Source organism: Moschus berezovskii, chromosome 10 (assembly GCF_049115385.1).
Source record: "Moschus berezovskii isolate FMDL1 chromosome 10, NW_MosBer_1.0, whole genome shotgun sequence".
NCBI classification, from domain to species: domain Eukaryota; kingdom Metazoa; phylum Chordata; class Mammalia; order Artiodactyla; family Moschidae; genus Moschus; species Moschus berezovskii.
The window spans coordinates 77,030,198-77,044,169 of record NC_142469.1 but is presented as its reverse complement, the minus strand read 5'-3'; the positions used below and the strand labels follow the sequence as shown (position 1 = coordinate 77,044,169).

The following is a 13,972-nucleotide window of genomic DNA, read 5'->3' as shown; positions in this document are numbered from 1 at the left end:
GTGCACGCAGAAAATGGAAAGGAAGATGATAAAAGACAAATGTCTTGTGCTGCTGCTGCTGCTGCTGCTAAGTCACTTCAGTCGTGTCCGACTCTGTGTGACCCCATAGACGGAAGCCCACCAGGCTCCCCCTTCCCTGGGATTCTCCAGGCAAGAACACTGGAGTGGGTTGCCATTTCCTTCTCCAATGTGTGAAAGTGAAAAGTGAAAGTGAAGTCGCTCAGTCGTGTCTGACCCTTAGCGACCCCATGGACTGCAGCCTACCAGGCTCCTCCATCCATGGGATTTTCTAGGCAAGAGTACTGGAGTGGCTTGCCATTGCCTTCTCCGAATGTCTTGTGCAGTATGGCAGAATTCAAGTCAGAATGTGCCTTTTGGAATTCTGTTAGCATTGCCACGGCAACCAGCAGTGTAATGAGTGAATGGCACATATAAACTACTAATAAGTATCTAGTCACTATCCCTCGGTACTGGGTACTTTCTGCTCTTTGGAGTTTTTACCACCTATATAGATATTGGGAAAGACACTTCAGGTACTTTAAGAATTTTTAAAATATCTTTTACCTAAATGAATTTTACTGTTTCTTTTCAGATTATGAAATTAATGCATTATAGAGGAACAAGAAAGTGAAGATCATTTCAAATCCCATCACTCAGATACAATTACTGTAAATATTTTAAGGTGTTTACTTCCAGAGGGAACAATAGCGAGAAAGAGAAGGAAGAAAAGGAAGGGGAAAGAGGAAGAAAAGGGATTTTCTTTTTCCTTTCACCAAAATGGATACGTTACCATATGCTATTTTAGAAGTTGTCATTTTCAATTCCTGTTGAAACTGAAAGTGAAGTTTCCTACTTTAATGAATTTAGATAAGCATCACATTTTAAGAGTGTATTCAATTATATGAATATACCATATCATTACTGTTTCTCTAATAATAGCCAACCATTTAGATTGAATATTACTTCGTATCTTCTGACAGTTGGATAATGGCTTCTTTAGAACAAATTTGAAGAATTTCCAGTTCTTCAAACTGAAGACTGAAGTGTTTATGGACGATTTTTAGATTTCAGAACACAATCATCAAATCGCTGTCAGAGATGTCAGAGTATCTTGTCTTGTGATGCCCTTCTTAAGGTCTCACTGCCTGTTAACTTTGAAACAGTGGAGATTTGTATCTTTTTAATTTTTTCACCACGGGGTAAGCACAAAAACGTTAATTAATGAAGTAAAACATTTTCATGCACTTAGGTTTGCTCTATGCATTTTTTTTCCTACAAATGACTTAATCCAAACTTTTGCCCATTTTTCAATAGAGGGTTAACGTATCTTGGCTATGTTTTTAAAAAGCTTTTTGAAAAATTGATGATATGTCCTATTATTAATATTTGCTCTATTAATAAATGTATTTCAAGTACTGTTTTAGAGTTCAATTACTGATGGAGTAGAACTTGATGCGGAGAAGGCAATGGCAAGCCACTCCAGTACTCTTGCCTGGAAAATCCCACGGATGGAGGAGCCTGGTAGGCTGCAGTCCATGGGGTTGCTAAGGGTCTGACACGACTGAGCGACTTCACTTTCACTTTTCACTTTCACACATTGGAGAAGGAAATGGCAACCCACTCCAGTGTTCTTGCCTGGAGAATCCCAGGGACAGGGGAGCCTGGTGGGCTTCCGTCTATGGGGTCACACAGAGTCGGACACGACTGAAGTGACTTAGCAGCAGCAGCAGCAGCAGAACTTGATGACTTGAGCATTTTCCATGTGTTTATTAAGAAGGCAACATGATATACTCGTTAAACATATGAACTTTGCCGGGATCTGAGTTCAAGTCCCTGCCAGGGATATAACCCACTAGCCACAGTTAGGTAGTATTTTCACATTACAGGATGGTTCAGAAAATATATGTAAACCATTTAGCGCAATGTCTGGAACAAGATAAGCATCCAGCAATGGGTAGTTATTATAATTATCATCATATTTGATCTAATTTCAAAGACTTTTTTTGTCATAATAATATTATTGATGCACTGGTTATTTGAAAATTTAAGTTTAGTCATTTGTCAACCTTCCATCAGAGAGGGGTTGGGTGACTTAACCCACCTCCAACACTTCTTACTTCACTACCATCATAGGCAATGCTAGATCCCATTGCCCTAAATTTCAAAAATAGGAGGAAGAGTTAGGAAAGAGGAAAATCTCTCCTCTTTGGTAAAGGGAAGTCGCCTGAAATCTATTTGTTCCAGGTGCTCCAGGGTGGTTGTTACCACCTACTTATTTCCTTCCAGGCTGATCTGTTTTCCCCTACTGCAGAAGGTGTTACTGGAGTTGATGAACATGAGAACTAGATCAGATGTGAGGGCCCCTCTTGGGACCCTACCTGAACTGAACTCCCTTCACCCCCATCCCCATCCTGAGCTCAGTCAGGAGGTTCTTTCTCGCTCAGGTTTGCACGGCCAATAATGAAAGAGTTTGGAGCAAGCAAGATAGACTTACACCAAGCCGTTGAATGAAAATTCAATGGCCAGAGGATAGAGAAGAGGTGCTTGAGCACCAAAAGCAACATTTTCCCAAGGGAAGGGAGGAAGGGAATTTTAAGGATCAAGAGGCAGACAGGTCGGCAGGGCTCCAGGAAAGGGGTGGGGATTTCAAGGGGCAGCCCAGGCACGTGCAGTCTTCCAAGCTCCTTTGCACACAGCACCAATTGTGCCAAGCACAGTGCAAATCCCTCCTTGTGGGGAGATCTTAGCATGGTGATAAAGCAGAGGTAACTCTACACTCCCCCAGGTTTCATATGTGCAAGCTTGGTTCTGTGGTCAAGTAAGAGCCCAGCTGGGGGCAGCTGATTGCTGTGTCTCTCTCAAAGCAGGCGTCTCTCCCAGTACAGCTGCACAGCATCTCTGCTCAACACCAGGTACTTTTGAAACAAACACAGAAATGAGTCAGGGCCAGTGTCCGTAAGCTTTGAGGGGTTGGTATGGGAACAGAGAGAAATCAAGACACGGAAAGTAGTGACCTTTAGCTTTCTTTGTCCACCGTCTTGGATTAAACCAGTTCAGTTTGATTTTGCCCCAGGCCTTTGTGCTATCCTGTTGATAAAACACAAATAGCTTGTATGGTCAAAAAAAAAAGAAAGCTTTTGCTCCTGGGGTGTGGGCTACATAGCATGGGTAACACTGCCACGCATCTCCACCTTTGCCAGTGAATATTTATGACAACAACTTGTTACTGGAGAAACACTAAGTGCTTTGTGGAGGGGTTTTCACTTGACATGTCAAAAACTCTGAAAAATTCCCTCTTGTGCTTTTAGTTCATCAGGCATCATACTTTCCACAGGATATAGTCAATGAAACAACTGTGAATGGCCCTTGAAAGGCATTCTTGATCTCTTATTATTTTTTTAAAAAAATCTGCTTTGTGCACTAGAAATATATTTATAAATGAACTCTTTTTAAAAAATATTCCATTGAAAATTCCATCTGGAACTTAAAAATAGGGATGCGAAGAATTATTCATTTCATTGTGATTGTCCTTCAGCTGCATTTTTGTAACCTGTGATGCCTTGGCAATCTTAAATGGATTCTTTGCTAGGACCATCTCAGTGGTTTCTATTCACTTGGTCATTTCTCACATTGAACAGCTACTGCATGCAAGGTGCTGTGCTAGAAACAGAGAATATAAAGATAATTTCTGTTCTCAGTGAGAAATAACTTTGGAGACAAGACGATAAATACATGAAAATCATCTATCAATTTAAGAAATACATGCCAAATACCAAATGAGAGTTATGTGAAATGAAATTCATATTTATGGCAAGATAATAAAAGTATAAACATAAAAATTCTTCTTTGGCCTCCCCTCTCCCTGCACCGTGCATTGTGTCGCTGCATTATGAATTGACCAAACTTCCCCCATCAGCAGGAATACCTAGTCAACTATAAACAGCAACATTCTCCTAGTACCAACAAGATAATTCCTTAGAAGATAATATTGTTGATGTTGTAAAGGATCACATGACCCACCATTATGGTGCTGAAATCTGGTTATATAATCAATAATGCATCATTTAATATACAGCCTTCTGCCTCAAGGGCTTCCCTTGTAGCTCAGCTGGTAAAGAATGCACTTGCAATGTGGGAGACCTGGATTCAATCACTGGGTTGGGAAGATCCCCTGGAGAAGGGAAAGGCTACCCATTCCAGTATTCTGGCCTGGAGAATTCCATAGTCTATGGGGTTGCAAAGAGTTGGACACAACTGAGCAACTTGCACTCTGCCTCAAAAAACGGATGTAAACTGTGCCTTGACTTCTAATGCGCACAACGGTTCTTAGAGCTTTCTGAGATGCTCTTCCTGGGTTATAATCCTAGAATTTGACTCAGTTAAAATTTCCCAATTCTTTCTTTAATTTTTTGTTGACAATTCAAACCACAGGGGTGGGGAATGGGGAGAGGGGGTAATATCCCACAGAATTGAGTTGTACTCCTGGTGAAACAGCAAACTCAATTTTACTCGACACACATCAAAATTACAGTATTCTGGAATAAGCTCAAAGGATGCAAGTTAACAGAAATCATAGGCTGAGAGACGTATACATGACGCAGCTTCTTGGGACTTCTCATTTTCCTTACACAGTTTATGGTAATGTTTTCTCTTTAGGAGACCATCCTGCCAGGTCTTTCCCTGGAAACCTCAGATGGAAGCTAAAAATCCTCTTATACCTATAACCACATTACCCTGAAACTATTTTATTATCTTTTATGGTTGCAGACTGCCTTTTGCAAGCCATGTACTTAGATCTAGCATGGGAGTGGGTTAAGGCGTTTGGGGACAATCTCTTGGGTCTCAACGCCATCTAGCAACATTGTGCCCATGGAACACAGGTCATGGAACACAGGCAATTGGGACAACTACACAAGAATGTCTAGTCTTGAGCGGAGGTGCTGTCTATAGTCTCCAAGGTCTAGGAGGGTATGATCACATGATCAATCCCTTAGGGGAATAGAGAAGAGGACTCATAAGGACATCTGCCTTGGAAGTGAAGTGTTAGTAGCTTAGTTGTGTCTGACTCTTCGTAACCCCATGGATTGAGGCCTCTGTCCATGCAATTATCCAGGCAAGGATACCAGGAGTGTGGTTAGCCATTCCTTTCTCCAGGGGATTTTCCTGACCTAGGGATCGAACCCAGGTCTTCTGCATTGCAGAGCCACCAGGGAAGCCCCAATGTGCCCTGGGCTAGAACTCAAGTACCAAGGAAGGGGACAGGCATCCTATCTGCCCTGTTCCCCAATTTATCCCTAATGCCTAATTCCTTAACAGAGTAAGCACAGCTTTGAAACTTATTGTCAGTTTTGCTCTAATTGAATCTAATCTAGTTGCAGTCTTAAAGTGTGCTACTGAGTTAATCAGTGGTGTTACCTTAAAAACAAGATAGTAAACAAATAAAAGCCCCATTGATTGACCAGCTTGTTTCTGTTTGGACCTTAACAAAACTGAGTAACTCAAGACAGTGAAATTGTGTCAAGGTATAGAATAGTTTGTGACCGAGAACTCAAAATCGTAGGTTTTATCTGAGATTTTTTTTAATTGTGAAATTGGAGCAATGAGATCTATTCATTGGACTGAGAATATTTTGTTCTCATTGATTTAAAATCATTTCAAGCTTTCATTAGCTTCTAAACTTTCCATTGAGACCCCTGTTTTTCTTCCTTTATTTAAACCCCAAACCACTGCGTTTAAGTGTAGGCAGAAACAATCTTTGATAGTGAAAAATACCTGGACATCATTGGACAAAATTATCAAAAGATATCAAAATCTCATTTCCTGTATCTTTATTAAATTGTTGTGTATCTCTGTTCTGTGAAAGCTGAAGTCTATTCTGAGTTCTGAATTTCTGATATATAGTGAAATTGGATGAGTTTTAAAAATAATATGTTAGATATTTTTATTAAAATCCTCAAATTGTCCCTTGAATTGAGTGCTTGGGGCAAGTATGAAGTTAAATGTAAAACAATTGCATTGGGGTAGGATTATATTGCTTCCTTTTACCATCCCGTAGGTGTAATACCCACTCCTAGTAGACTAAATGTATTTTATATATCTATTGTTCCGGTATAGATATGATTTCCAGTAAACATCTTTTTTTTCCCCCAGTCACTATATACTATGGAGAAGATAAATAGGAAAATTTCATGTTGAAAAAATTTATATGTTACAAGTTGGAGTCTTTCCTTCTGGTTTCAGATCATTTTAAATACCGAAAGATATTTCTATATGCCTTGCATTTATATATGTTACTTGTTTTTACTTTGAAATATAGCTAAAATGTAATTAAAATACCAAAAAACAAGGATAATCAGTCACACATCAGAAACGGAAGTTCACTTTGTGAACCTGGAATGAACTTTGGATCTTCTCGCGCCTTCGGACAACACAGCTGCGGTTAATTGTCTGCAACTCTTGTATTCAGCAGCAGTCCCGAGAGATGCGGCTCCACCCATTCCCCACCCCTACCCTCCATACACACATCCACATCCACACAGGAAAGCAGCCAGTCTTCTGGATACACAACTTTTATTTGTAAATCCACATTTCTTAGCTTAGAGACACTTATTCTATAGAATTTTTTTCTATCTTACAAAATTTAGACTGGCCAAAAAATCAGGGGAAAACTGTCCTTGAACTATAGTCATATAAAGATTTAACTTGGTCCTTATGAAAGCACCTACATACCAAATTCCTGTGCTAGTCTCCAGTAGGAAGTGTGATCACATTTAGTTTCAAAGTTCAACAGTTTCAATTATAGATAAACACGTACCCATAGATCCGGGCAGGACAGTTATTGCAGCTAATGGCAGAAAAGAGTCAAGAGGGGGTCAGAGCCTCCTGCAGGACTTGGTGGTTCAGCTCTCTCCCAGTCTGGACTATCTTCTCTCCTTAAATAGGACCAACCAGGCCAACTGACCTATGGATCTCCTTATCCCGCTGGCACCTGAACATTCCACCTTATTCTCCCTAAGGCTTGCCCTCTTTTCTCTGATTCCCGGAAATGTTTTTAGGTTTCACCTGATCTGCCATCACTAGACTAACCAAGTAGAAAATTTTGCATGAGAGTTACTTACCTCATTTAAGAAGTGCTGACTAGAGACAGGGCAGTAAAATTAGGGATAAACAAAAGTTTTTGCTGTTCATTTGAAAGGAAAGAATGGCCTTTATTGAGAAAAGTAAGAGAAAAACATTTCCATACATGATCATGTGAATTTAGCATTCAAACTGGAGACTAAGCGTATGTTTTAAGTTGATTAAAGAGTAAAAGAAAGGGTCTCTTTCAAGACAAGAGGGAAAAAAGAAAGAATGCTGTATAAGAGCAACTGAAAACTAAGTAGGAACAGATATGCATGCCTTTCCCTTTAAAGAGCACAGAATTTATATTCTGACATTTCCTTTAAGAACAGGAGGTCACCAAAGAAAAATGAAACAGTTGCATATTGTAAACTGGTCACAGTGACACTTGTAGAACATATCAGAAGCAGCAGTAAATGGAAAAATGCCCAAAATGTATGCATCCAAGGGAGGCCAAAATGCCCTTTCCTCACCTATTCACCTGAAGAGCTCAAATTCATCCTTCAAGTTCTAGCCCAGTCAGCACCACTTCTGGTAATTCACCACTCTCACTGCCAAGCAGCACCCAGTATCTCTTTCGTGCTCCCTGGCACTCCGCCCATGGCTCCATTATAACATTTACCACACTTTGGGGATCATTTACACTTCTTATGTCTCCTCCCTTTCTTCAAGACTAAAAAGACTGTAACTTGTTTTTTCTGTTATTCCTGGTGTTTGGCAAAGGGGAAAGGCATCTATCCACTTAATTAAGATCTGCTAAGATGTTCTATGTAGAGGCAACTGTGTTTGTATGTGTTTTGAAGAACATATAAAAATCAGTAAGATACTTCTATAAAGAAGTAGATATCCTTCTGCAAAGTGCAGATAAAAAGCTTTGTTATTATATAAAAAGAAACATAGGAAGAGTCTAAAAGGTGGAGAGGAGAAGGCAGACAGGCTACGGACCTCAAGACCCAAGAAGCAACACTGCAATGAGTTTCCCTGGATTTTCTTTCAGTTCATATATCCCAGACTTGTTGCTGAAAAAGTCAGCAACCTGGAAATTCCAACAAGGACAAAAAGAAGCCCCAAGAAAGGCCTGCTATCTCTCCAGCCAAAGGACCAGAGGAGGAGTGGCCTAGCAAGAAAGAAAACAATAACCACTCCACTCCAACTAAACATCACCATGCCAGGAAAGACAGGGGCTTGACAAGCTGTCAAGAGTTGCCCCAAATTCTCTGCCAGAATAGCATTAGAGAAGGCTGAGTAGGAAACTGGTAATTTTATTCCCACTAGTGATAAAAAAAAAAAAAACCACTTGCCTTGCCACCCCTGTCGACAGCATCAGTGAAGACCACATGGGAGCATTAATTAGGAATCTAGCACGTCCAATGGCAACTCACTCCAGTGTTCTTGCCTGGAGAATCCCAAGGACAGAGGAGCCTGGTGGGCTGCTGTCTATGGGGTCGCACAGGGTCGGACACGACTGAAGCGACTTAGCAGCAGCAGCACACCCCAGGCAGGGAGGCATCAATGGAGCTACAGTACGATATTAAATTCCCACTCTGTCCAGAAACAAGGGTTCCTCCTCCCTCCAAGTGTCAATAGAGGGTAAAAAACACCTGGACTCTAACACAACTGGCATTAATAGGATAGTGCCCCCAATTCCCCTGCTAAATTCAGCTAAAGCAGAAAGTGTAAATGAGATCCACAGTCTCAAATATAACCCCTAAAATATTCAGGTTTCAGTTGAAAATCATTCATTACAACAAGAACCAGAAAAATATTTTTGAATGAAAAAAGATAACAGATGCCAACATAAAGACCACACATGTAGGAATTATCTGACAAGGATTTTACAACATCCATCATAATGCTTCAATAAGCCATTATGAACATGTTTGAAACAAATGCAAGACTGGAAAGTCTCAGCAAAGAGATAAAAATTCTCAGCAAGGAAATAAAAGCTACAAAGAAGAATCTAGGAAATTTTAGAAACAAAAAATCTGCAATAACTGAAATATAAAAATCAATGAATGGGCTCAACAGCAAAATGAATTAGAGGAAAGAATCTGTGAAATTGAAGACAGAACAATAGACACGAACAATAGAAACTACTCAATCTAAATAACAGAGGAAAAAGAGACTGGGAGAAAAAGAAAAAATGTATAGAACTTCAGGGATCTGTGGGACTAAAACAAAATCAAGGCAACTTTCTAAATGAGTGAATAATTTTCAGATGCAAACTGTATTATCTAAAGGTTTGGGGGCCCCTATGCTATTGAAGAACAAGGGAATGTGAAGGACAAATACAGGCCTTTGGTGTCATCATTAATATAACACTTAAATCAGACTCAAGGAGCCTAAAAAATGAATGAAGCTTTTGAACATTCACAGGTTGGTACTGAAGGGTATATATAGTCTATGAGGTGAAGAAAATCAAGTTAATTTATCATGAGCATTACGAAGATATAAAATGATGGTAATACATTCTCTTCAAATCAATGGAACTTCAAAATGAACATCTCAGAACAGTACAGCTCTGTTGCTAGTAGGGTGATTTTTGTGTATAGAGGAAAATATTTCTATTATTTGGATGAAAAAATGCTATCTTGCATGAGTTGACAAGCCCCACGAAGTTTCACTAAGACAAGACACACTTTTAACAGTATAAAATAACCATTATTGAAGTTATTTTCAACCTATATTAGCAGTGATCAGATTGGGAATATTTCTCTTTTTTGGTACAAATGTAGAATAAAATTTTATAAAGGGTAGATACACTCAGTACAGATGGTCCCTCAAAGTTTAACCTGAAAGAAGAATTAAATCTGAAGAAACCCAGTCACAATTTAAAAATAGCTTTTGAGGGGGTGTACAGAAGAGATAAAAATAGGGCTTCAAATATTTCTGCTCCCATTAACTTTTCTGGTTAAAATGAAAATAAATGAATATCTAAGTTATCATAAAAGAATCCAGGATCACTTTTAAATTCCTGTGAATAAACTAATGAAACATGGTCTACTCCAGTCCTATTCATTAGTCTCGTGTTTGTCAGCATCATAAAAATGTATTAATGATAATATGATTCAAATATCTGGTGTCCAGAGAATGTTCACAGCTCCTTCTGCCCTCAAGAGAAGTAGAAGAGCAGTTTTAGGTATGATCTGTCTTTATTCCCAAATCTGAACAATTCTTACACATTCAAACATGTGTGAGACTCAGTAGGAACACTTTCCTACTGTTTGGCAGAGGCCACAAGTTTCCCTGAGAAGGTCGTGTATCACAGAGGATTCCCAGTTCTAACTCTGGTCGACAGTCTCCAAACAATGCAACAGTGTAAATAGAGGATGTATAAAACAGAAGGCTCTTTCACAAAGATTTACTGCTGTGTTTTTGGAATAAAAAAAGTATCAGTCTTCTTGGTTAAAGGTTGGCAAATGTGTTTTCAACTTTAAAATGTCTGAAATTGGCTCTTTTCTTTCTTGATAGAAGCTGAGTCCAGTGATGTGTTCAACATCTGTGATCCGAGCTCTGTGTAGCTTCAACAATTCTTCAACCCATAAGGATTCATGCTTCCCGTGCTATGAGGGTGGGAAAGGAAGAAAAGTCACTGGACAATAGTCAATCCACCTTCCCTACACACTCTGCATCTCCCTCATTGTAATCGGCCATGACAGACACCCTGTCTCTTAAATGGCAGATGCCATGAGAATTGTTAGGCATAATCCCTGCTCTTGAGCAATTCACCATCCAACACATACCATTCATGTTTGTTTAGTAGATGTATCAAATCTGAGGAAAGTATATGTGGAACAGATGTACCTACGTTGCCTTGGTGCAAGAAACACCAAAGTATGGGGTTAAAAATGTTGGAAAACAGAAGTAACATGTCATGGTAGAAAGAATATGGGAATTAGCAGAAAGGACCTTGGAATGATGCCAAAGAACTGATGCCTTCAAATGACGGTGCTGGAAAAGACTCTTGAGAGCCCCTTGGATAGCAAGATTAAACCAGTCAATCTTAAGGGAAATCAACCCTGAATACTGGTTGGAAGCACTGATGCTGAAGTTGAAACTCCAGTATTGTGGGCATCTGATGTGAACAGCAAATTCATTGGAAAAGTCCCTGATGCTGGGAAAGACTGAGGGCAGAAAAGGAAGAGGGCATCAGAGGATGAGATGGCTGGATGGCATCACTGATGCAATGGATATGAAACTTGGGCAAACTTTGGGAGATGGTAAGGGACAGAGAGGCCTGGCAAGCTGCAGTCCATGGAGCTGCAAAGAGTCGGAATGATTGAGTGACTGAACAACAACAACGTGGATTCAAGTTCTACTTCTACCATTATCCTACAGGGAAACTGAGGCAAGTTACTTAATATCTGAATACTAATTCTCTTACCTGTGCCCTCCTCACAGGGTTGCTCTGAAGATCAAACACAATGATGTGAGCAAATGAGCTATACAAATGCTAGTTCTTATCAGAATCAGTTATCTACACAGTTGCAGTGAAGAAAGGGTTAGGGGAAGTGGAAAAACACACTTTCACTTCTGGTGAAGTAGTGAAGTTCTAGCTAATGTGAGATCAAAAACGAATTAAAGGCTTATGCTCTGGCACATGCAAGCAGAGATGGAAATCATACATCCATACGTTGGTGTAAATTTTTCTGAAAATGGCTACTGGAAAAAGTCAAATGAAGAATATATCCACTGGCTAGTGTGCTATGATTATATTTTAAAGACATACTTCAATAAAGGTTCATGTGCCCTGATGATATTATTAGTTGCAAATAATATACAGACTTTTCACATAAAAGGGAACAGCTCAATAATTTCCATTTTCCATTAGCTTCCAATCATCCACCACCCTACTGCTATTTCACTCAGTCTCCTCCACTCCAGCAACCGTCACTCTGGCTTTCAAGGGAAGAGCCTGACTCAGTAGACTACTTGGCCAGTAGATACTGGCCCATCTGTTCCAGTATTTACATGAATAAATAAAAGACATCTGTTCTTTCAGCCAAAATCCAGCTAATCCTTAGTCACTATTTCAGACATGAAACAGAAGGGCAAGTATATGTGCTATGTGCTTAGTCAGTCAGTCATGTCCAACTCTTTGTGACCCCATGGACTGCAGCCCACCAGGCTCCTCTGTCCATGAGGATTCTCTTGGCAAGAATACTGGAGTGGGTTGCCATGCCCTTCTCCAGGGGATCTTCCCAACCCAGGGACTGAACCAAGGTCTCTCGCATTAAAGGTGGATTTGTTACCATCTGAGCCACCAGGGAAGACCAAGTATATGTGAGACACCTTCAAACGATTCACTTTCTGATTCAAGTCCAATATTCAGTGTCTTCTAGTTACACTGCCATTATAGAATTTGTTAAATGCTTATATTTAAGTTATTGGTATAATAGCTTCTGGAATGGTACAGATGGAAAAGGAACTTAACACCTAATTCAAGGCACTTGACATCATTTTGGTTAGTGAAATGTAAGCATAATCTATTGCAGCCCTTTTATTCCAGGGGAGGGCCCAGAATTTATACTTGGATTTAGTGGCTAAGCCATATGACGTCAACTAAGTTTTTATGTTTTGATCTTACTGTTAGTGCTTTAAACAGACAAGAATGATCTTCTTTGAATAAACTAAGAGGATCAAGTTTAAAACCATTCGATAATCTCAAACATGTATGTTCTAGTTATGTCTTCTTTTCCCACAGTAATGTTACATGTAATACATGCACAAATATATTTATATATCAATGTTTAAAGGCCACTTACCGCACAGCTTTCACTATTATCACTCCTGTGAGGCAAAATGAAAGCCATGGTATCTAAATGTTCACACTGTAAGGGAGTCTGGGATGTATTTTCACAACTTGTTAGCACAATGAAGAAGTGAGTTGGAATCAGAACTTCCTGATTACGGATGATTTTGCTGTTTCTATAAAATACGGTAATATTCACTTTAAGAAAAAAATAACTATTCCCTTTAATGGCTATTTCACTACAATACATCCCCAAATAAAATTCAGTCAAATAATTCAACATATTGTAAGAAGTTAATCATCATAATACCTCAACATTTTCTGCCGGATAGAGAAGAAGAAGAATTAGAAGACATAGAAACACAATCCAAATAATGTTACTTTTTATAGAAATTTATTAAAACCTTGTATTTTTTTGGTAATTCCACCTTAACAAACTGGAATTGAGACACTAAGGGAAAAAAATCATCAATTTTGAATATGTACAACCAAGACTCTAAAGCATTACTGAGAATCTTTTAAACTCCAGCAGTTATGAACAAAGTGTGAAAGAGAGAGAACTGGTTTGAGATTTTTTCATTCCAGCTCCTTCAGAGAAGCTGTTGTTTTAACTGGATCTTTTTTCCTATTCTATAACTTTGCTTTTACTTTCTTTTAAATTAAAGCATATTCTCAATGATGTCCCAAGTAACACCTTTACCTCATCTTAATTCTATTTCCTTAGGTCTCAAGACTAGATTTGTTTGGAAAAAAAAAAAGTAGATACATTTGGTTTTGTTACAGTGGTGGTATCATTAAAAAAAACACACACAATCTTATGTGGAACCAAGATACATAAAGCAGATTAAAATGTGTTCCAGTTGAAGCTGTGAATGGGAAAGGTATAAGTTCTGTTTACCCATTCTCCTGCTGCCATCTCTGAGGCATTTACATAGGATCCTTACGCCTTAAAGAATATAATGAAAATATAATTTTACAAATGATGTGGTCATAGGTGTATATGTATAAACAGTTATCTCTAAGTCAGCCTGAGGGAGCAGTTCTCAGAAAGGGGCTGAATCCCAGTGGATGTTACACTACACTTTTCTCATAGACTGAAGA

At 39.1% G+C, this 13,972-nt stretch overlaps 1 protein-coding gene across 1 annotated transcript in view; it reads right to left on the bottom strand.

Moving 5' to 3' along the window:
* Nucleotides 1–6,558: 6,558 nt before the first annotated feature.
* The window catches only part of ENPP1 (ectonucleotide pyrophosphatase/phosphodiesterase 1), a 79,893-nt gene continuing 72,479 nt past the window's right edge, over nucleotides 6,559–13,972 (bottom strand). The window contains exons 24-25 of the mRNA XM_055433146.2: nucleotides 12,885–13,047; nucleotides 6,559–10,682 (exon numbers count right to left, since the gene is read on the bottom strand). Coding sequence (XP_055289121.2) covers nucleotides 10,512–10,682; nucleotides 12,885–13,047 — 334 coding nt within the window. The 3' untranslated portion in view covers nucleotides 6,559–10,511. The remainder of the gene's footprint in view (nucleotides 10,683–12,884; nucleotides 13,048–13,972) is intronic.